Raw genomic sequence first — 24,323 nt, 5'->3', positions numbered from 1 at the left:
CAAATGTTGATCCCCATGTGATACACGTGATATTCCACAGGGGGGCACTAAAGGTCTGTAACGAAAGGAGGTTGAAGACTTTGGACCTTGAACACCATCTGAACTTACACACAGCCTCAACTATTTAAATGACAGAAAATGTCATATCTGCTCTCACACAGTACATTAATACATGATGATCCCTTGGGTTTTTCACAGTCCATCATAATAAATACTTTTTGGCAACTTATGTATTATTGTCTAAGGTTCATTCCGAAACGCATTGTCTCCACCAAAGCCCAAAGCATACTAGCATTATAAAGATATCACTCAAGTTTAATAAGAAGTGTTACCAAATTTTTGTAGAGGTTTATACGGGGAGCCAGTGCAAAGACTCACATTGCACTGTAAGATCAGTCATGCATCGTACCCAGTCTCTCTCTAGAAACATGCATGAGAAGCTATGACTAAGCAGAAAAGTATGTCTGTATCAATTGTTCTAGAACTGGTTCAAGAAAGAGCGAGAGATAGAGAGCAAATCATATAAGGATGTTGGGTTACATATGAACACTCTCCATCATACTCTCAGGAAGGTTAGGTTAGTTAGGCTACATGTAATCGTGCGTCACCATAACTGAAACATGGCCTTCTTTCTTTCACCGTTTCACATCATGGTGCAAATATTTGCATACATTTGGAAACATTTGCATACATTTCAATTCCCCTGGCCGGTAGTGAAGGGGTTAATCAGCTGTTCGGTCTCAGTTTACACTCACCAGAATCTATCACAGAGCGTGCTGACAACCAGAGGTGTTTCCAGAGGCCAACAACATAGAGCAGGTTAGAGAAGCTTCAAACCTAACCACGCACGCACACACACACACACACACACACACACACACACACACACACACACACACACACACACACACACACACACACACACACACACACACACACACACACACACACACACACACACACACACACACACACACACACACACACACACACAGTATGCTAATTAATATTTAGATGCATTTGCAGGCACATACAGTATGAAAGAGAAAGAGCAATGTCTGAATGCCGAGGTGAGAACGCAGCCCGGGGCATTCCATTGTTCTCTACCAGCAGTTAAGAGTTAAGTACTGCTCAAGGTATGAGCATGTGCACTGGCATTCAGCAGGGTCAGTGCAATTACAAAAAACACTCATTTACACTGACAGAGTTCATACACTAATTGTGTGCAGCGCTGTAAGCATGTGTCTTATTTAATCTTATTCAATGATGTTACTACATGTTAAAGAGCATGAGTGTCTTATTTCATCTTATTCAATGATATTACTACATGTTAAAGAGCATTAGTGTCTTATTTCATCTTATTCAATGATATTACTACATGTTAAAGAGCATTAGTGTCTTATTTCATCTTATTCAATGATATTACTACATGTTAAAGAGCATGAGAGTGTGGAGACCAATGCCAGGTTGGAAGTGCTACTACTACTACATCTAAATGTAGCTTTTTTTCATCACTAGGCGAGCAATTATTATAGAGCCTGGCCTCTGTACCAACACTCCATATGGAAGTGCATGAAGTATGCAGGTACACTTCCCCTGAAGCTGAATTTCTGAGTGATAAGGGAGCTGGTTGTCTTATCTTTCATTCCTTCCTAAATGTAGGCCTCGTTGGCACAATGCTGGCACCCTGGAGCTGATTTGCTCAAAACCGCAGAGCTCACTCAGACACTAAGCCTAAATAAATCCATGCGAATCCCATGTTCCTATGTGTGTTTCTATGCGTCACTGTCAAAAAGTGTGATTTCTTCTCGTACGAGTAAAGAACTGGATTGCCGTATTACCAGTGTACTGAATATATTGCAAAATGTCACAGTCCTTCATATAATACAATTCCAATGCCATCATTAGTCAAGCACTAATCTGGAGAGCGGCTGTGGTTGTGTGTGGCTCTGAGTGGGAGTGAGAGATGAGGAAGTGGTGGTTTTGGGACTGGGACAGGATAGGATAGGACCTTTACACACACAAGTTTCTGTGGGATGGGCAGGTACAGCAGCAACGCTTTCCGAGGCGGAGTCAGGTTTCCTCCAATTGTTTCCAATGCGAATAAAGGATCGGCCGGGGAGACGCAGCTCAGCCTTTCAATAGATAAATAAGTGGAAGTAGTCTGCTGAGAGCACCACACACTCACTCCACTCGTCTGATTCTGGAGCATCAGGAGACAACACCGAACAAATAAACAAGGCACCAAGACAACATATCTACCACCTTCTCAGCTTTGTTACACTTTGGGGTAAGTAGCAGGCCTGTGTCTCTACGGACTTTTTTTTGCACGTTTTCATTGGAGACAAACAACATTTGTTTTACTGCCCTCGAACTGTGTTTATAATCTAACTTGTTCCTGACACTTTCCATTCCCTGGTCACTGGACCAGTGATTGTGATCATTGCACCGCACAAGTAGCTGCAGGCATTTCTCACCCTGGTGTGTCAGCATACTACTATTGGATTACATTATGTTTGTTGTTTCTGTAAATGCTTAGGGGCCACATGTGACTGTTGACACCCAGCGTACAGTAAGGGTAAAGGAGGCCACTCACTTCAAAACGGATTCAGTACTCTATGCCTGGTATCCTATGTCAAGGTCAATCAAAGCATGGGATTGGGAATGTGTGCATTTTACTACAACATTGTGTCCTTCACTGTGTTTCATTCAGTGTGACGCAATGTTTCAGGGACAGAGTGTTCCATAAATTACCATAAGCTCTAGTGTGCACAGCACGTTCTAATCTATCAGGTACTTGTATTCTTGGTCCTGTTATGGATTATGGAAACCTGGTAAAGCTCAGTTGTCTGTTCGCCACAGTGCAGGGTGTGGTTGCTATGCTCCTGGCAGGCTGCAATGGCTCAGTTCCAGGCCTGGCTTTAAGTAGAGCCAGCTGGTGCAGACAAGCATTTTTTTTTTTTACTTTTGCTGTTTAGCAGAGCGTCTTGCTTGCCTCCCTCAAAGACATGACTAGAAAATCAAAGGCAAAGGGGTTGCCTCCTGCCAGTAATGATCTATTCAAGCAAGAATGAAGTACTCTGCTCTCCTGTTCTCCTTACAACTGTTACAGTGTATGGTGGGTGGAGGGGGGATCAGGAGGACATTAGGTTCCCCCATCACCCTATCTCTCAGTGAGTGCTGAGTCACTGCCTCGCTGAGAGCCCGTTGTGACATACACGACTTGGATTAGCAGGTCGGGTCACCATGACGCTCCCAGCCTCCTAAAATAGAGAGGTAAAGGATACTCAAGACACAGAAACAACCAGCTGCTGCCTCATACAGAGACCAGGGCTGATAAACAACTGAGCGAATCCTGAGACAGACACACAGAAAGAGATAAAGCAACCGTATCACACCGAAGAGACAGAGAGGCTGTCAAAACAGAGACAGAGAGACACCACAGGGAGTCTCTCCTGTGTCACAGTAGTGATCAACAGAGTGATACAAAGAGATTCACAAGAGAGACTGAGAGTCATCACAGGGAGCCCCTCCTGCGTCACAGTAGTGATCAACAGAGTGATACAAAGAGATTCACAAGAGAGACAGAGAGTCACCACAGGGAGCCCCTCCTGCGTCACAGTAGTGATCAACAGAGTGATACAAAGAGATTCACAAGAGAGACAGAGAGTCGCCACAGGGAGTCCCTCCTGTGTCACAGCAGTGATCAACAGAGTGATACAAAGAGATTCACAAGAGAGACAGAGAGTCGCCACAGGGAGTCCCTCCTGCGTCACAGCAGTGATCAACAGAGTGATACAGAAAGATTCACAAGAGAGACTGAGAGAGTCACCACAGGGAGCCCCTCCTGCATCACAGTAGTGATCAACAGAGTGATACAAAGAGATTCACAAGAGAGACAGAGAGAGTCACTACTGGGGAATACAGACTCATCACTCAGAGCCAGAGAGCCAGGCATGGCCCGGATCACTGCAGAAGGTAAGAGTGAGAGAAAAAGCTAGCTACTGACCATCCCGTTGTGTTGTGATGATGACAATGGGCGTGGTGTGAATGGCAGGGGTCATTGAATTTCTATGGCTTGGGGCACTCTGAGGGTCAGGATCTACTGGATAGAGCACTTCCTGTGTGTACGAAAATACTGTGAGGAAGCACAGCAAGTTGACAATAGACAAATGCTGAAAAAGGGGCATTTTCAGAGGAAATGACAATAAGTTAGGATGAGTCGCCAGTTTGATGATGTCATGTGTTTGGATTGTGTGTGATGGTGTATAGAGGCACTGACCTTCCACACGGACACAAAGTCAACAACTAAATCCCTCAGTAAATTACTCAGTTTATTGTCCCCATATACACTGTTGTTGACTGTGTTGTATGTATATGCGTCAGGCTGCCATAGACAGCGTATGGGTCGGGTGAGGTTCCATGATCACCGACGCCACTGACTTTGACTCTAAGGAGGAGGTCAGAAACTTAGCAGTGTGGTGCAGGTCAATCAGACCCCATTGACTTCTTTTCACATTTTGTTACGTTACAGCTTATTCTAAAATATATATATATTTTTAAATCCCCTCATCAATCTACACACAATACCCCATAATGACAATGCAAAAACAGGTTTATAGAATTTTTTGTAAATGTATAAACAAACAAAAAACAGAAATAGCTTATTTAAACAAGCATTCAGATCCTTTGCTATGAGATTCGAAATTGAGCTCAGGTGCATCCTGTTTCCATTGATCATCCTTGAGATGTTTCTACAAGAACACAGTGGCCTCCATCATTCCTAAATGGAAGAATTTTGGAACCACCAAGACTCGGCCGCCCAGCCAAACTCAGCCAAGCTGAGCAATCAGGGAAGAAGGGCCTTGGTCAGGGAGGTGACCAAGAACCAGATGGTCACTCTGACAGAGCTCCAGGGTTCCTCTGTGGAGATGGGAGAACACATCTCTGTAGCACCCCACCAATCAGGCCTTTATGGTAGAGTGGCCAGACGGAAGCTACTACTTAGTAAAAGACACAAGACAGACAGCTTGGAGTTTGCCAAAAGGCACCTAAAGGAAACAAGAATCTTTGATCTGATGAAACCAAGTTTGAACTCTTTGGCCTGAATGCCAAAAGTCACGTCTGGAGGAAACCTAGCACCATCCCTACTGTGAAGCAAGTTGGTGGCAGCATCATGCTGTGGGGATTTGATTCAGCGGCAGGGACTGGGAGACTAGTCAGGAACGAGGGAAATATGAACGGAGCAAAGTACAGAGAGATCCTTTACGAAAACCTGCTCCAGAGTGCTCAAGACCTCAGAATGGGGCGAAGGTTCACCTTCCAACCGGACAATGACCCTAAGCACACAGCCAAGATAACGCAGGAGTGGCTTCGGGACAAGTCTCTGAATGTCCATGAGTGGCCCAGCCAGAGCCCGGACTTGATCCCGATCAAACATCTCCGGAGAGACCTGAAAATAGCTATGCAGCGATGCTCCCCATCCTACCTGACAGAGCTTGAGAGGATCTGCAGAGAAGAATGGGAGAAACTCCCCAAATACAGATGTGCCAAGCTTGTAGAGTCATACCCAAGAAGACTCAAGACTGTAATCACCGCCAAAGGTGCTTCAACAAAGTACTGAGTAAAGGGTCTGAATACTTATGTAAATGTGAGTTTTCTGTTTTTTTTATTTGTAATAAATGTGCAAACATTTCTAGAAACCTGTTTTTGCTTTGTCATTATGGTGTATTGTGTGTAGATTGATGAGGGGAAAAACAATTGAATACATTGTATAATAAGGCTGTAATGTAACAAAATGTGGAATAAGTCAAGGGGTCTGAATACTTTCCAAATGCACCGTATCTACCTCAAGTATCTCTGCACATTGATCTGGTACTTGTACTCAGCATCGTTGGGAAAGGTTCGTAAACAAGTATTTCACTTTAAAGTCTCCACACGTTGTATTCAGTGCATGAGGTAAATAACATTTAATGTGATGAGACGGCCCAGCTGTTGGAACAGTACGCATGTGTTGGGAAGACTCGTCAGAAATGCGGCCTTCCTAGAGACGCTGGACGAGGAACAGGCTGGAAATGTTCCAACCAGTGGGGAAATGTTCCAAAGCATTGTGGGCCTATTTTAGGGCACTGGAGTTGTTGAAAGATCTTAGATGGCTTGAGTTCCATGTCAACATTTGGTGAAAGAGAGTCAACAGTGAAGCACTCATTTGATAGAGTGGCTTGTTGCTCTACACTGTATCCGTGACGTCTGACTGGTGAACTGGCCAACTGACCCACTCAGTCACAGATGCTACCCTAATAGTGGCACTAGTATTAATAGTCACACGTGGAGACATGGTCAATAAAATAAGAACACAGCAAACATCATAGACTGGATAGTTGGATAGCAACCAAAGGTCTGTGTCCCACCAAAATGGCGGAGCTACGTGAATCAGCAGAATCAGTTGGTTGCAAATGGAAGCCCGGTAATTGTAAGGCTTGAGGGCTACACAAATAAACATTGTAGAAAGGTCCTGGGAACCAAGAGTAATATAGTCTGCAAATAACTGAATACTAAAACAACAAACACTCTGGGTTGTCTTAGCCTTTTACAGTAGAAATGGACCTCAAGATTGTTAACCCCTCCTTATCTCTGTCCGCTTGGTCTGACTGGGAATATTCTGTCTCATTTCATGTGAATAGAGTTGGTTTTCTGCTACAACACTGGAACAGACAATGGAACTGAAAGACGTGAACGAAACCATGCTTGTTGCATAACAGTGGTTTTGTGAAACTGCCAGGCAGAAACAAACACCACCGTAACCAGATCTACCCTGAACCAAGCCTATGGGCAATTCTGTAGAACAAGAAAGGAATCATTTATCATCATTTCAACTTTTTTTTGGGGGGGAGGGGGAAGGCAGTCGCCTAATATGGTCACTCATTTTAAAAACTCTTTATTATTTTTTTTGCATCCTGTGCAGCAACAATATTGACATGATCAGCCATGAGCTCATACTATCCCATGAACGGATAGTTGATTGATATGCATACTCAACACATTATCAAAGCCATTTTGTCTGCATCACAGTTGAAAATGCTTTACCAACAAAATGCACAGAGTCACTGAGACCGACAATTGGAGAAAGAGAGGCTGGGTGGGTGAACGGTTTTCCTTTTCATGCTCAGTGACTGAGCTCTGATCCAGGAGGTCAACAGTGATGCCGTCTCTGCCAAGTGCCCTTTTTGGTGAACAGTTTTGTTTACTGTAACATGATTACGACTCTGACAGCAAATGAAGGCACATAGAAACAGGAGACAAGGACACTCAAGGACATGTGTACTGCAGTGATTTAGGCCGAGGTGTTGCAAACACGTGTTCCCATTACACCGGGCTCTCAGATTCAGCATGTTGTGCTTGTATTTACTGCCTCTGCCAAGAGGTTTTATTTTCCCTAACAGCAGTAGTATTTTGTCAGAGATAATATAATAATCATACCAACAGTCTTCATTTATAAGTCATTTACAGAACCAGTCAAAAGTTTGAACACCTACTCATTCAAGGGTTTTCCTTTATTTTTCCTTTTGTAGAATAATAGTGAAGACATCAAAACTATGAAAGAACACAAATGGAATCATGTAGTAAGCAAAAAAAGTGTTAAACAAATCTAAATAGATTTTATATTCTTCAAAGGAGCCACCCTTTGCCTTGATGACAGCTTTGCACACTCTTGGCGTTCTCTCAGCCAGCTTCACCTGGAATGCATTTCCAACAGTGTTGAAGGAGTTCCCACATATGCTGAGCTGTTGTTGGCTGCTTTTCCTTCACTCTTCGGTCCAACTCATCCCAAACCATCTCAATTGGGTTGAGGTGGAGGCCAGGTCATCTTATGCAGCACGCCATCACTCTCATTGGTCAAATAGCCCTTACACAGCCTGGAGGTGTGTGGGGTCATTGTCCTGTTGAAAAACAAACGGTAGTCCCACTAAGCGCAAACCAGATGGGATGGAGTGTCACTGCAGAATGCTGTGGTAGCCATGCTGGTTCAGTGTGCCTTGAATTCTAAATAAATCACAGACAGTGTCACCAGCAAAGCCCCCCCACATCATCACACCTCCTCCTCCATCCTTCAAGGTGGGAACCACACATGTGGAGATAATCCGTTCACATACTCTGCGTCTCACAAAAACATAGCGCTTGGAAGAAAACATCTCAAATTTGGACTCATCAGACCAAAGGACATATTTAAACTGGTCTAATGTCCATTTCTTGGCACAAGCAAGTCTCTTCTTATTGGTGTCCTTTAGTAGTGGTTTCTTTGCATCAATTCGACAATGAAGGCCTGATTCACGCAATCCCCTCTGAACAGTTGATGTTGAGACGTGTCTGTTACTTGAACTCTGTGAAGCATTTATTTGGGCTGCAATTTCTGAGGTGCAGTTAACTCTAATGAACTTATAACTCTGGGTCTTCCTGTCCCGTGGCGGTCCTCATCATCATAGCGCTTGCTGGTGTTTGCGACTGCAGTTGAAGATACTTTCAAAGCTCTTGACATTTTCAGGATTGCCTGACCGTCACGTCTTAAAGTAGTGATGGACTGTCGTTTCTCTTTGCATATTTGAGCTGTTCTTCCCATAATATGGACTTGGTCTTTTACCAAATAGGGCTATCATCTGTATACCACCCATACCTTGTCACAATACAACTGATTGACTCAAATGCATTAAGAAGGAAATAAATTCCACCAATTAACAAGGCTTCATTGAAATGCATTCCAGGTGACTACCTCATGAATCTGGTTGAGATAATACCAAAGAGTGTGCAAAGCTGTCATCAAGGCAAAGGGTGGCTACTTTGAAGAATCTGTTTAACACTTTTTTGGATACTACATGATTCCATAAGTGTTATTTCATAGTTTTGATGTCTTCACTATTATTCTACAATGTAGAAAATAGTAAAAAAAAATAAAGAAACAACTCTGGAATGAGTAGGTGTGTCCAAACTTTTGACTGGTACTGTATAAATCATTTTATAACTCAAATCCTAAGGACAATTACACCATGTGTTTTAAACCTGTGTTCCTCTGTTTCAGTAGAGATGCCGCGTCAGTTCCCCAAGATCTCTCTGAGCGAGGTGGATGAGTCGGTGCGTCTGCTGGCAGAGAAGGTGTACGCCTCGGTGCTGAAGGAGGAGGACACCAAGGATGCCCTGTCCATGTACACCGTGCCTGAGGACTGCCCCATCGGCCTGCACCAGGACCGGGAGATGGAGATGCTCAAGGAGATCGCCGAGCAGTACTCTGAGGAAAGCACCAAGAGGTCAGAGGGCACATATAAACTAATGGTTCTAATAGGTCAGGGACTTTGGGAGTCAATTTCAAAGTATTTCAGTTCATGTCAAGCCACTGAAATGAACTGAACTTCAAATGTAGACACTTTCAGTGAGGATTATTTTCCCAAAGTGACTTGAATGACATTGATTTAAAATGGAGACTAGGGTCCGGAATGTCCACTTATCACCTTGTATGATGTTGATCTCTCCAGGAAGAAGAGTTTTAAGATGAAGCGTTCCCAGTTGGTATCTCAGCAGTTCCCCAGTTCCCTCAACATCAATCCAGAGTGGGCTATGTCTGTAGTCACTCCTCTGCTCTTCCCTGGCGCACCTGTCTGCCCCAGTATCCCAGAGAACTCCCCAGAGTTCCAGAGGGTCACCATCAGCGGAGATTATTGTGCAGGGGTAAAAGCGTCATCATAACATAATATATTTATATAATCTCATTGAGTCACATCACAAATCATGTCATATCCTTCATGCAATGACCCACAAAAAATTACACCAAGGCAAGAGCTAGCTTGGAAACAATACTTCTAGGAGTTGCCATTTCTAATGACAGTGTATTGCCTATAATGGCCTGTCAACACGCATTCTTCCCAGATAACAGTGGAGGACTATGAGCAGGCAGCCAAGACACTGATGAAGGCCCTGTTCATCAGGGAGAAGTACTCCAGGCTGGCCTACCATCGCTTCCCCAGGACCACCGCCCAGTTCCTTCGCAGTGCTGAGAACCAGAAGTGGAACGTGGAGGATGAGATCTTGCCAGGTAGAGAATCACATGTACACATCCAGCATCAACCACATACAGTACCAGCTTTGGGGCTAAGAGTCTTAGGAACAGCTTTTCCTTGATTTTTTCTGAGCTCAAGCTTTAGAAAACTAACTCCACTTCGAGACACTCGTTCTCAGCCTCTTCTTCTGTCATTTCCTTTCACCTATCATCTCTCTCCTCTCTTCCCTCTGGTCACTTATTTGATCCTGTCCTCTGCAGATATGTGCCCCTGCCCTCGTGAGGGGGAGGACCCGTACACTACGGAGGGCATCCCTGACGACCTGAACTACTCTCTACAGATGAAGGACGGCATAGTGTACGTGTACGACGATGCAGAGGCCCTGAAGCAGCAGCAGCCCCACAGCCTGCCCTACCCCGACTTGGAGACCTTCGCCATTGACCTGAGTCATGTCCTCGCCATGATCGTAGACGGGCCCACGTGAGCACCCCACTACCTCACACCGTTGCCCAATTCCCAATGACCCCCTCTATTACGGTGTTTCTCATATCATCTCATTGTCATTCCAGGAAAACCTACTGCTACAGACGACTGAACTTCGTGGCCTCCAAGTTCTATCTGCACGAGATGCTGAATGAGATGGCTGAGCTGAAGGAGCTGAAAGGTGTGCCTCACAGAGACTTCTATAACGTCAGGAAGGTTGGTGACGCATATAGTTTAAGATGGAATGCAAATACAAGGGTTGAAACTCCCATGATTACATGGTCATAAATGACATCTCACTGACTCAAGCTGAGCTTTAGAACAAGCTGACAAAATATGTCGGCTTATGCCTCCTCGCGAATACAGGTAGACACTCACATCCACGCAGCCGCTTGCATGAACCAGAAGCACCTGCTGAAGTTCATCCAGACCACCTACAAGACCGAGGCAGACCGCGTGGTGCTGGAGAAGGGGGGGCAGATGATCACCTTGAAACAGGTGTTTGACACCCTGGCCATGGACCCCTATGACCTCACTGTGGACTCCCTGGACGTACACGCTGTAAGAATGTTCCAGAAACTCTTAGACACTCCAATGCTTGAAATAATATTGTTGGATAGTATTTAGGTTATTACAGTTTACATCAAGATTTTTAACGCATTTAATAACCTATTCTGCATGACGATTAAACTGCTCATAAGCAGTTCATAACACCATTATAATACATATATGAATACTCAGAAGTATGTCTTTAAACAATTGCAGTTCTGCTGTAGGTTCCATGCAACTTGCCAAGTGTGTTTGAGGATCACCATGATAGTGGTGCTAAACTGCTGTTGTTGACAAAAAAACATGTCATGCATGATAAACGTGTACTCTCTTAGGGAAGGCAAACATTCCACCGCTTTGACAAGTTCAACTCCAAGTACAACCCTGTAGGAGCAAGCGAACTCCGAGAGATTTACCTGAAAACAGACAACTACATCAAAGGGGAATACTTTGCACGCATCATCAAGGTATAGCGTCAACTTAAGATCAAGATCACAATTCCACTATCATGGGAATCTCTAACATACTGCAATTGCTTTTCTCTTCCTCTATAACAGGAAGTGGCTCATGAGCTGGAGGAGAGTAAGTACCAGCACGCAGAGCCCCGTATGTCCATCTACGGCCGCTCCCCTGATGAGTGGGAGAGCCTGGCCTCATGGTTCATCCAGCACAAGGTTCACTCCCCCAACATGCGCTGGATCATCCAAGTGCCCAGGATCTAGTAAGTGCCACAGGGAGAAGGGAAGATAAGGGAATATTGCTCTCAATGCTGATCTCCAGGTTAGTGGTACTACAATGCTTCAACCACAATGGTCTTTGTAAAACTGCACTAGTTGTAAGTGTTCCATGGCAATGAAGATTAAACAATTTCAAAAGTAAAATAAAAGAAACTAAAAAAAAAGTGTGTAGATATGTGTATGAACATAAGATTCAACAACTGAGACATAAACTGAAAAAGTCACAGACTAACAGAAATTGAATAATGTGTCCCTGAACAAAGGGGGGGGGGGGGGGGTCAAAATCAAAAGCAACAGTCAGTATCTGGTGTGGCCACCAGCTGCATTAAGTACTGCAGTGCATCTCCTCCTCATGGACTGCACCAGATTTGCCAGTTCTTGCTGTGAAATGTTACCCCTCTCTTCCACCAAGGCACATGCAAGTTCCCAGACATTTCTGGGGGGAATGGCCCTAGCCCTCACCCTCTGATCCAACAGGTCCCAGGTGTGCTCAATGGGATTGAGATCCGGGCTCTTCGCTGGCCTTGGCAGAACACTGACATTCCTGTCTTGCAGAAGATCAGGCACAGAACGAGTAGTATTGCTGTGCGTGATTTCCTGCAAGACAGGAATGTCAGTGTTCATGCTGGAGAGTCATGTCAGGATGAGCCTGCAGGAAGAGAACCACATAAGGGAGGAGGATGTCTTCCCTGTAGTGCACAGCTTTGAGATTGCCTGCAATGACAACAAGCTCAATCCGATGATGCTGTGACACACCGCCCCAGACCATGACAAACATTCCACTTCCAAATTGATCCCGCTCCAGAGTACAGGCCTCTGTGTAATGCTCATTCCTTCAACGATAAACGCGTATCTGACCATCACCCCTGGTGAAACAAAACTGCGACTCGTCAGTGAAGAGCACTTTTTGCCAGTCCTGTCTGGTCGAGCGACAGTGGGTTTGTGCCCATAGGCGACGTCGTTGCCGGTGATGTCTGGTGAGGACCTGCCTTACAACAAGCCTGCAAGCCCTCAGTCCAGCCTCTCTCAGCCTATTGCGGACAGTCTGAGCACTGATAGAGGGATTGTGCTTTCCTGGTGTAACTCGGGCAGTTGTTGTTGCCGTCCTGTACCTGTCCCGCAGGTGTGATGTTCGGATGTACCGATCCTGTGCAGGTGTTGTTACACATGGTCTGCCACTGCGAGGATGATCAGCTGTCCTTCCTGTCTCCCTGTAGCGCCTCACTGTACGGACATTGCCATTTATTGCCCTGGCCACATCTGCAGTCCTCATGCCTCCTTGCAGCATGCCTAAGGCACATTCACACAAATGAGCAGGGACCCTTGGCATCTTTCTTTTGGTGTTTTTCAGAGTCGGTAGAAAGGCCTCTTTAGTGTCCTAAGTTTTGATAACTGTGACCTGAATTGCCTACCGTCTGTAAGCTGTTAGTGTCTTAACGACCGTTCCACAGATGCATGTTCATTAATTGTCGATGGTTCATTGAACAAGCACGGGAAACAGTGTTTAAACCCTTTACAATTAAGATATGTGGGGTTTTACTAATTATCTTTGAAAGACAAGGTCCTGAAAAAGGGATGTTTATTTTTTCGTTGAGTTTAGGACGTTACATTGTCAACCAAGGTTATGGTCCCTTTTACTGGTTGTTATTTAACTTAGAAGCAATTGATTCCCAGAGCCTAAAAGGCTGTCCCCATAGGAGAACCCTTTGAAGAACCATTTTTGGTTCCAGTTAGAACCCATTTGGTTCCAGGTAGAACCTTTTGGGGTTCCTTGTAAAACCCTTTCCACAGAGGGTTCTACATCGAACTCAAAAGGGTTCTACCTGGAACCAAAAAGGGTGCTCTTATGGGGACAGCCGAAAAACCATTTTGGAACCATTTTTTTCTATGAGTGTATAAGTCACACAAAGGATAGTAGGAATGGTGCTGCTACTTTAACAAAGAATTGAACAAATAATTGAACTGAATCCACCATCAATCAGTCTTACAGTGATCAAGCAAATGACATCGGTCTATCTAAAGATATGTTTCACAAATGTAACATTTTGTCTTGCAGTGACATTTTCAGGTCGAAGAAGATAATACAGAACTTCGCCAAGCTGCTGGAGAATATTTTCCTCCCACTGTTCGAGGCTACAGTCAATCCACAAAAGAACAAGGAGATACACGTTTTCTTGAAATACGTGAGTATTTACAAAACACAGTGTAGTAGCTCAACTTTATCAGACTGATTTCCAAGTCAGAAATGGTGAAATAACTACACACACACACACACACACACACACACAGTTGAAGTCGGAAGTTTACATACACCTTAGCCAAATACATTTAAACTCAGGTTTTCACAATTCCTGACATTTAATCCTAGTAAAAATTCTCTGTCTTAGGTCAGTTAGGATCACCACTTTATTTTAAGAATGTGAAATGTCAGAATAATAGTAGAGAATGATTTATTTCAGCTTTTATTTATTTCATCACATTCCCAGTGGGTCAGTAGTGTACATACACTCAATTAGTATTTGGTAGCATTGCCTTTAAATTGTTTAACCTGGGTCAAACATTTTGGGTAGCCTTCCACAAGCTTCCCACAATAAGTTGGGTGAATTTTGGCCCATTCCTCCTGACAGAACTGGTGTAACTTAGTCAGGTTTGTAGGCCTCCTTACTCACAAACGCTTTTTCAGTTCTGCCCACACATTTTCTATAGGATTGAGGTCAGGGCTTTGTGATGGCCACTCCAATACCTTGACTTTGCTGTCCTTAAGCCATTACCACAACTTTGGAAGTATGCTTGGGGTCATTGGCCATTTGAAAGACCCATTTGCGACCAAGCTTTAGCCTCCTGACTGATGTCTGGAGATGTTGCTTCAGTATATCCACATAATTTTCCTCCTCATGATGCCATCTATTTTGTGAAGTGCACCAGTCCCTCCTGCAGCAAAGCACCCCCACAACATGATGCTGCCACCCCCGTGCTTCACGGTTTGGATGGTGTTCTTCGGCTTGCAAGCCTCCCGCTTCTTCCTCCAAACATAACGATGGTCATTATGGCCAAACAGTTCTATTTTTGTTTCATCAGATAAAAATGACATTTCTCTCAAAACGTGCGATCTTTGTCCCCATGTGCAGTTGCCAACCATAGTCTGGCTTTTATATGGCGGTTTTGGAGCAGTGGCTTCTTCCTTGCAGAGTGGCATTTCAGGTTATGTCGATATAGGACTCACTTTACTGTGGCAAAATATACTTTTGTGCCTGTTTCCTCCAGCATCTTCACAAGGTCATTTGCTGTTGTTCTGGGATTGATTTGTACTTTTCACACTAAAGTACGTTCATCTCTCAGAGACAGAACACATCTCCTTCCTGAGCGGTATGACGGCTGAGTGGTCCCATGGTGTTTATACTTGCGTACTATTGTATGTACAGACGAACGTGGTACCTTCAGGCATTTGGAAATTGCTGAACCAGACTTGTGGAGGTCTACAATATTTTTTCTGAGGTCTTGGCTGATTTCTTTTGATTTTCCCATGATGTCAAGCAAAGAGGCACTGAGTTGTAAGGTAGGCCTTGATATACATCCACAGGTACACCTCCAATTGACTCAAATGATGTCAATTAGCCTATCAGAAGCTTCTAAAGCCATGACATCATTTTCTGGAATTTTCCAAGCTGTTTAAAGGCACTCCAACCTTAGTGTATGTAAACTTCTGACTTCAACTGTATATACATACACACACACACATACATAAATATATAATATATATAATATAATAATAAAATGTTGGTATTGGATTGCATTCATACAGTAGTACTTCGGGTCTCAAAGCATTTTACATTGTATGAGAGTAATTCACGACTTCTACCACCACCATCGTGTAGCACACTCCGGTGTCAAGCATCATGTCTAGCAGCAATTTAGTGCCAAAATGGTTACAGTGCTTCAGCTATGGCACCTGCTCAGGTCACCTCCTGTCCTGTAGGTGACCGGGTTCGACAGCGTGGATGATGAGTCCAAGCACAGTGACCACATGTTCTCCTACAAGAGCCCCAAACCCGAGGAGTGGACCTCAGGCGAAAACCCCCCCTACAGTTATTACCTCTTCCACATGTACGCCAACATCATGGTCCTCAACAACCTGAGGAAGTAAGTCACTGCTCATGACCAGGGTGTCAGGAAAACATGTACTGTACTAATGTTATTCCTATGTGTAGCCTACTGCTATGATTAAAGGTAGACTCGCAATGTACAATACATACAGTGGCAAGAAAAAGTATGTGAACCCTTTGGAAATACCTGGATTTCTGCATAAATTGGTCATACAATTTGATCTGATCTTCATCTAAGTCACAACAATAGACAAACACAGTGTGCTTAAAGTAATAATACACAAATTATTTTATTTTTCTTGTCTATATTGAATAGATAATTTAAACATTCACAGTATAGGTTGGGAAAAGTATGTGAACCCCTAGGCTAAGGACTTCTCCAAAAGCTAATTGGAGTCAGGAATCAGTTAACCTGGAGTCCAATCAATGAGACAGGATTGGAGATGTTGGTTCAAAATTTGAGTTTGCTATTCACAAGAAGCATTGCCTGATGTGAACCATGCCTCGAACAAAAGAGATCTCAGAAGACCTAAGATTAAGAATTGTTGACTTGTATGAAGTTGAAACGGGTTACAAAAGTATCTCTAAAAGCCTTGATGTTCATCAGTCCACGGTAAGACAAATTGTCAATAAATGGACAAAGTTCAGCACTGTTGCTACTCTCCCTAGGAGTGGCCGTCCTGCAAAGATGACTGCAAGAACACAGCGCAGAATGCTTAATGAGATTAATATCAGGAATCAAGGTAAGACCCAAATGCAGACTGTCGAAGTAACAATGTCTATTGTAGCAAAGGCAGGTCAAGGCAGGTCAAGGCAGGTAGGGGTCGAAGATCCACGGTAAGGCAAATGCACAGGATGGCAGGTGGACTCAGGGTCAGGGACAGGCAGAGTTCAGTAATCCAGAGGTGGAGCAACGGTACAGGACGGCAGCCCGGCTCAGGGTCAGGCAGAGAGGTCAGGTGGGTGGGTACAGGGTCAGGACATGCAAAGGTCAAAAAACCAGGAGGACGAGGAAAGAGAGGCTGGGAAACATAGGCGCTGACAGGAAAAACGCTGGATAGCTTGAAATAACAAGACCAACTGGCAACAAACAGTCAGAGAACACAGATATAAATACACAGGGGATAATTGGGAAGAACAGTGACATCTGAAGGGGGGTGGAGACAAGCACAAGAACAGGTGAAACAGATCAGGGCGTGACAGTTAAGAAGAATCCTAGTTTCAGCTAAGGACTTGCAGAAATCTCAGGAACATGCTAACATCTCTGTTGACGAGTCTATGATACGTAAAACACTAAACAAGAATTGTGGTCATGGGAGGACACCACAAAAGGACACTTCTGTCCAAAAAAAACAACATTGCTGCACGTCTGAAGTTTGCAAAAGAGCACCTGGATGTTCCATAGCGCTACTGGCAAAATATTCTGTAGACAAATTAAACCAAAGTTGAGTTGTTTGGAAGGAACACACAACACTATGTGTGGAGAAAAAAAGGCACAGTACATCAACATCAAAACCTCATCCCAACTATAAAGTTCGGTGAAGGGAGCATCATGGTTAGGGTCTGCTTTTCTGCCTCAGGGCCTGGACAGCTTGCAATCATTGATGGAAATATTAATCCCCAAGTCAATCAAGACATTTTGCAGGAGAATGTAAGGCTATCTGTCCGCCAATTGAAGCTCAACAGAAGTTGGGTGATGCAACAGGACAGCGACCCAAAACACAGTGGTAAATCAACAACAGAATGACTTCAACAGAAGAAAATACGCCTTCTGGAGTGGCCCAGTCAGAGTCCTGACCTCAACCCGATTGAGATGCTGTGGTATGACCTCAAGAGAGCGGTTCACACCAGACATCCCAAGAATATTGCTGCACTGAAACAGTTTTGGAAATAGGAATGTGCAGGTCTGATCCGCAAGGGATCATACTTTTCCACCCTCCATTGTGAATGTTTACACAGTGTGTCCAATAAAGACATGAAAATGTATAATTGTTTGTGTTATTCGTTTAAGCAGACTGTGTTTGTCTATTGTTGTGACTTAGATGAAGATCAAGTCAAATGTTTTGACCAATTTGTGCAGAAATACAGGTCATTCCAAAGGGTTCACATACTTTTTCTTGCCACTGTACTTTATTTGTCCAACTGTTACAGACATTTGTCTCCTTCTTCTTTATGTAATGTGTCATTCTTTGTTTTCCCTCAGGGAACGAGGCCTCAACACCTTCCAGTTCCGGCCCCACTGTGGCGAGGCCGGCTCTATCACCCACCTGGTCTCTGCCTTCCTCACGGCCGACAACATCTCCCACGGTCTCAACCTGAAGAAGGTCCGAAACCTCAACTGACCCCTAATCATTACCTATGACATGCCCAAGGTTGGGTAGTAAAGAATTACATGTAACAGGAATTATAATCTTTTAAAGCTGTGCTGAGCCACACAGCTCATAAATCACCTTTCAATGGGAATGGAAGCTTTTCACTTCAGTCTAATCTACACGACCAAAAGTATGTGGACACCTGCTCGTCGAATATCTCATTCCAAAATCATGGGCATTAATATGGAGTTGGACCCCCTTCGCTGCGATAACACCCTCCACTGTTCTGGGAAGGCTTTCCACTAGATGTTGGAACTTTGCTGCAGGGACTTGCTTCCATTCATCCACAAGAGCGTTAGTGAGGTCGAGCACTGATTTTGGGTGATTAGGCCTGGCTCGCAGTCGGCGTTCCAATTCACCCCAAAGGTGTCCGATGGGGTTGAGGTCAAGGCTCTGTACAGGCCAGTCAAATTCTTCCACGGCGATCTTGACAAACCATTTCTGTATGGACTTCGCTTTGTGCACGGGGTCATTGTCATCCTGAAACAGGAAAGAGCCTTCCTCAAACTGTTGCCACAAAGTTGGAAGCAAATAATCGTCTAAATGTCACTGTATGCTGTATCGTTAAGATTTCCTTTCACTGGAACTAAGGGGCCTAGCCCGAACAATGAAAAACAGCCCCAGACCATTATTCCTCCTCCATCAAACTTTACAGTTTGCACTATGCATTGGGGTAGGTGGCGTTCTCCTGGCATCCGCCAAACCCAGATTAGTCTGTGGGACTGTCAGATGGTAAAGTGTGATTCATCACTCCAGAGAACTAATTTCCACTGCTCCGGAATCCAATGGCGGCAAGCTTTACACCACTCCAGCCGACGCTTGGCATTGTGCATGGTAATCTGGGCTTGTGTTCGGCTGCTCGGCCATGGAAACCCATTTCACGAAGCTCCCGGCATACAGATTTTTGTTGTTTTTTTTCATTTTAAATTTAACCCCTTTTTCTCCCCAATTTCGTGGTATCCAATTGTTTTTAGTAGCTACTATCTTGTCTCATCGCTACAACTCCTGTATGGGCTCGGGAGAGACGAAGGTTGAAAGTCATGCGTCCTCCGATACACAACCCAACCAAGCCGCACTGCTTCTTAACACAGCGTGCATCAAACCCGGAAGTCAGCCGCACCAATGTGTCGGAGGAAACACCATGCACCTGGCAACCTTGGTTAGCGCGCACTGCGCCCGGACCGCCACAGGAGTCGCTGGTGCGCGATGAGACAAGGACATCCCTACCGGCCAAGACCTCCCTAACCCAGACGACGCTAGGCCAATTGTGCGTCGCCCCACGGACCTCCCCGTCGCGGCCGGTTACGACAGAGCCTGGGCGCAAACCCAGAGTCTCTGATGGCACAGCTGGCGCTGCAGTACAGCGCCCTTAACCACTGCGCCACCCGGGAGGCCGCCCGGCATACAGTTATTGTGCTGACCTTGCTTCCAGAGGCAGTTTGGAACTTAGTAGTGAGTGTTGCAACTGAAGACAGATGATTTTACGAGTACACACTTCAGCTGTCTGATTCTGAGAGCTTGTGTTGCATACCACTTCGTGGCTGAGCCGTTGTTGCTCCTAGACGTTTCCACTTCAAAATAACAGCACTAACAGTTGACCGGGGCAGCTCTAGCAGGGCAGAAATTTGACAAAATGACTTGTTGGAAAGGTGGCATCCTATGACGGTGCCAAGTTGAATGTCACGGAGCTCTTCAGTACGGCCATTCTACTGCCATGGTTTGTCTATGGAGATTGCATGGCTGTGTGCTCGATTTTATACACCTGTCAGCAACGGGTGTGGCTGAAATAGCCGAATCCACAAATTTGAAGGGGTGTCCACACACTTTTGTGTATATATAGTGTATTTGAAATCTCAAACTGCAAAATTTCCTCTCCTTGGTTTCTTTACACAGAAACCTTTTTTTAAATTTTTTTTTACCAAAAAAGTCAAGAGCGCCCACTTACTGAGAACTGAATCACTCCACATTTCATCAGCTTCTTTGTGTCAAAAGGACACTTTTCATTTGCACAACTTAGCTCCACCATGTTCACTTCACAAGCACCGTGTTGACATACATGACAAATCAGCAGCTTATTTTAGCTAAGTGGAAACGAATACAGTAAAAACCACCTGTCTACCTTTGTAAACAGATCTTAGTGTTTTTGCTAACTTTGAATAGACTACATTGAGTATTTGACAAAATTGATTATCTAACTCATGAAATAATCGGATTGAACTTGGACATGTTCCATCTATTGAAGTCTTTATCACACTGTTATGTTAAGGGTGGATCAGACAATAAAGACCTAGAATTGCACTATCAAAGAATGAAGATTGGGAAAGCTTCCCTGGAACTTGGTGTTACATTTTGTGTGTATACCAATCATGAGAAACAGCAGTAGAATATACAATGGCACAGTTTGGAACATTTTCTAAGGTTGCAAATGGTACAATTTAAACATGGCAATCTGTGAAAAATGTAGAAAGTTGTGGAAGACCATAAGAACCTCTTTGTCTCCCTCCTCCCATGATCCCAGGTCCCCATACAGCTGGCCCTCCCATCCCATCCCAACCATCCTTTCCCCAGATCCCACCTGAGTCCCCTCCTAGCTGTCACACCCGCCCAAACAACCCCACCCTTACCCCTAGACAAAGGGAGTGTTGACATCTTTCCATCTCTCCCGCCTCAGAGTCCTGTGCTGCAGTACCTGTACTACCTGGCCCAGGTCCCCATCGCCATGTCTCCTCTAAGCAACAACAGCCTGTTCCTGGAGTACTCCAAGAACCCTCTCAAGGAGTTCCTCCAGAAGGGCCTGTGTGTGTCCCTGTCCACCGACGACCCCATGCAGTTCCACTACACCAAGGTCAGAGCCACTGGGCACTTCTGTAGATATGAAATGATTGGATTGGTGTAAGCAATGTGGCAGAAATGACAACTAGCCTACCAGAAGGCAAGATGAACCTCATCGTCGTAATAATTATATCTACACAACCCAGCTGCACACCTACCAGAGAGTAACAATTGTAAAATCAATGTTTGACGGTTAGTCTTCTGTGCATGAAATAAAGTAGCGTGTTAGCAAAGAAGCCCCCTGTCTGTTTGTCCTATGCTGCAGGAGGCCTTGATGGAGGAATATGCCATCGCGGCCCAGCTGTGGAAGCTAAGCACCTGTGACACATGTGAAATCGCCAGGAACAGTGTGCTGCAGAGTGGTCTGTCTCATCAGGTACAGTAAATCAATACCTGGTAAATAGAACTGCTGGGTAAATTTGTAGCGTTGCGGCAAACACGAGTAGTGCCTGCTGACAGTGACAGATGCTTTCACCCTCTATAAGCTCATGCCGACAGCGTCGGAGAACTCACCGGGGCGTCACCTCACAAGTGATTTCTGTAGCCATCCCCGACCACCTCCTCATGGAACTCCTGAGTGTGTCCCAGTGCTGTGTCACCGAAGTGACACGCATTTAGTGACACGTATCCCGTATCCCCCTTTTCTCCTGCCAGGAAAAGAAGCACTTCCTGGGGGCCAACTACCTGCAGGACGGGCCCGACGGGAATGACATTAGACGGACCAATGTGGCTCAGATCCGCATGGCCTACCGCCACGAGACCCTGTGCAATGAGCTCAGCTTCCTGGTGGAGGCTGTGAAGACCGAGGCCGGCGGCACACAGGTCGAGTGACCACAGCACAGAGAGACCCTTTTCACACTACCGAGCCAGGCGGAGCTGTACTGTGCTTGCCTGGTTACACATTTGCCACACAGTAGCTGCTGGGACAGTGTTGGAAAGGTCAATGTTAAAAGTATCTGTGGCAGCACAGTATGGTTTGGGTCGTGACAGTGGTGTTGAAAAGGGTTAGAGTGACCTCTGGTCTCGCTTCACTTCAGCTCTAGACCACAGCCAAATCCTGTACTGCTACCGCGCTACGGTAATACTGAGAGAATAAGACACCGAGCTAAATGAATGAGACTGTACCATGTAAGCCGCACCAAATCAAGCCAAGCCAACAGCACCGCACTAGGCAAATCAGCATTACCCTATTGATTCTTGTTTTCTTTGGTCTGCATGCCTTTTTCCCATATGGTGTTTGATAAAGTAGAACTTCATCCCTACCACGAAAACCCTGTTTGTAGTTGAACATAGGATACAGAGGGACACTGCTTATGCACTACCATAGTTCTCGTGTCCTGTTCAAGAAATACTACCAACTGTGCCAATACAGGAGCTCTCAACGGCAGATTAAAAGCCAAATCCGAGAGCACACCGGTCGTGGTGTCATTGTGGCCTTTCTATTTGAAATACAGTACATAGTGGTAGGAGGGATATTATTATGTCAGGTAAAAAGGGCATGTAAAGGATAGCCATACATTTTGATGCATTGTTTGAGTTTTGTATCTTTGTTGTAACTGTGTCTGAGGGTGGTGGTGTTTTTTTTATTATACAAGTTTGTGAAGAGAGGTTTGCTATGGAGCCCCTTGCACCATTTTGAATGCTCTTCCGAGGTGCTCATTATATCACTGCTGTAGAGATGGTCCACAAAAATCACTTCAAAAAAGGTTAACTAGTATCATGTGCTGAATATTACAAATTTGGGAGACTTTCACCCTCTCAATGCAGCATAAAATGTCACTCAACTGTATTGTACATGATGCGAGAGGAAATGTATGTTTTTATATGACAATAAAGAGTTACAATATTTCACACAAACAGAATCAAACGGTTACACATGCACCTGAAACACAGTTGGTCAAATATGAGACTGGTAATCACAAGAAGTTGTCAACACTCTTAATATAATAGAAGACAAAATACATATGTGCAAAATGTGAACTTCTTTATTAGCCAATTGTGACGACCCTCCCACTCTGTCTGCCGTATTCTGTCTTTGTTCTTGTTTCCTTATTAGGATGCCGGTGGGCGGAGTTGGGAGGGCCGTCAGCTTCATGGGAAACACCTGGGCCCGGTGTCTCCCAGGATAAATAGACCTCTTCCACATTCAATGAGGAGACTCTCTCCATGCAGACACCTTTGTAGATTGTGTTGTGGTTCTTGGTGGCCTTTTGTTTGTTTGCTTTGGCACCTTTCAACACCCTGCATTATCACATTCATGCATGCAAAACACTCACTTACACTACTGATTACACACATCATTGTATATTTTCCTTAGTTGCTTTAGTTAATAAATATATATTTTGTTACTCCTTATCTCCACGTTTGTCTCCCTTTGTTACGGGCTTTGGGCCGGTTCGTGACAAATGGTATTGGTTTATTTAAGTAAAAATACTGTAAAGTACTACTTAAGTCCTTTTTGGGGGGTATCTGTACTTTACTATAGATTTTTGACTATTTTTACTCCACTACATTCCTAAAGAAAATAATGTACTTTTCACTCATACATCTTCCCTGACCTCCAAAAGTTACATTTTGGTCCAATTCACACACTTAAGAGAACATCCCTGGTCATCCCTACTGCCTCTGATCTGGCGGACTCACTAAACACAAATGCTTAATGTGAATTATGTCTGAGAGTGTTGGAGTGTACCACTGGCAATACCTACATAAAAAATAAAAATAATTGTGCAGTCTGGATTGCTTAATATAAGGAATATAAACATGGTCTCTTTTTTGTTTTCTTGAGTAAGGCAGCTCAAATGCAGGTGTTTCAGCCTAGCTAAATGCTTTCTGTGGAGTACGGAGCGTTGCGCTGTGATTGGCTCAGTGGGGAGAGCTAGAAAATTCAAGCCCCTTGGGTGCTGCCATATAGTTACATTAGAAGTGCCCATCCAAGAAGTCTCAAGGTCATTGGCCACAGATAATATTACATGAAATCACATATCTACAGTAGCTTTGATTGGACTGATCATGTCAACATCATACTTTCAAAATCTTAGCTAGCAGTCAACATCATGAATCAAGTCGACAATCTACTGGCAAATCCTTTTTAATCCTTGTCATATGAAGATAAATTATAGATAAAACGTATCGGTACTCAACGGTCATTGGACATAAAAACATTACACAAGTTGGAAATCACAAATTCAGTAAATTCAG

General features: G+C 44.4%; 1 protein-coding gene across 6 annotated transcripts; it reads left to right on the top strand.

Moving 5' to 3' along the window:
* The first annotated feature begins 1,943 nt into the window (after positions 1–1,943).
* On the top strand, positions 1,944–22,459 carry LOC139407877 (AMP deaminase 3-like). 6 transcript variants are annotated; one of them, XM_071151789.1, is made up of 15 exons: positions 1,944–2,290; positions 9,077–9,299; positions 9,525–9,717; positions 9,916–10,081; positions 10,307–10,526; positions 10,616–10,749; positions 10,900–11,090; positions 11,414–11,545; positions 11,636–11,799; positions 13,872–13,998; positions 15,792–15,955; positions 18,122–18,242; positions 20,962–21,135; positions 21,388–21,498; positions 21,777–22,459. In XM_071151789.1, exons 2-15 carry the CDS (start codon positions 9,079–9,081, stop codon positions 21,951–21,953), a joined length of 2,295 nt encoding a protein of 764 aa, XP_071007890.1. In that variant the 5' UTR covers positions 1,944–2,290; positions 9,077–9,078; the 3' UTR covers positions 21,954–22,459. The 6 variants fall into 6 exon arrangements, with proteins under 6 accessions (XP_071007890.1, XP_071007883.1, XP_071007876.1 ...); XM_071151782.1 differs by having other exon boundaries at positions 2,075–2,290; positions 10,616–10,745; positions 10,896–11,090; XM_071151775.1 differs by lacking the exon at positions 1,944–2,290 and adding an exon at positions 3,295–3,978.
* Positions 22,460–24,323: the final 1,864 nt, after the last annotated feature.

The sequence above is a fragment of the Oncorhynchus clarkii genome, chromosome 1, assembly GCF_045791955.1.
Source record: "Oncorhynchus clarkii lewisi isolate Uvic-CL-2024 chromosome 1, UVic_Ocla_1.0, whole genome shotgun sequence".
NCBI classification, from domain to species: Eukaryota; Metazoa; Chordata; class Actinopteri; order Salmoniformes; family Salmonidae; genus Oncorhynchus; species Oncorhynchus clarkii.
The sequence above is the reverse complement of the archived record's forward strand: the minus strand, read 5'-3'. Positions and strand labels throughout refer to the sequence as shown.

Excerpts from the sequence above, each read along its gene's own strand:
- LOC139407877 (XM_071151761.1), top strand. The coding sequence starts at position 3,957 with ATGGCCCGGATCACTGCAGAAG. Across the intron at positions 10,750-10,899 it reads CTATAACGTCAGGAAGGTTG|ACACTCACATCCACGCAGCC; the intron begins GTGACGCATATA and ends GAATACAGGTAG. Across the intron at positions 15,956-18,121 it reads GTCCTCAACAACCTGAGGAA|GGAACGAGGCCTCAACACCT; the intron begins GTAAGTCACTGC and ends GTTTTCCCTCAG.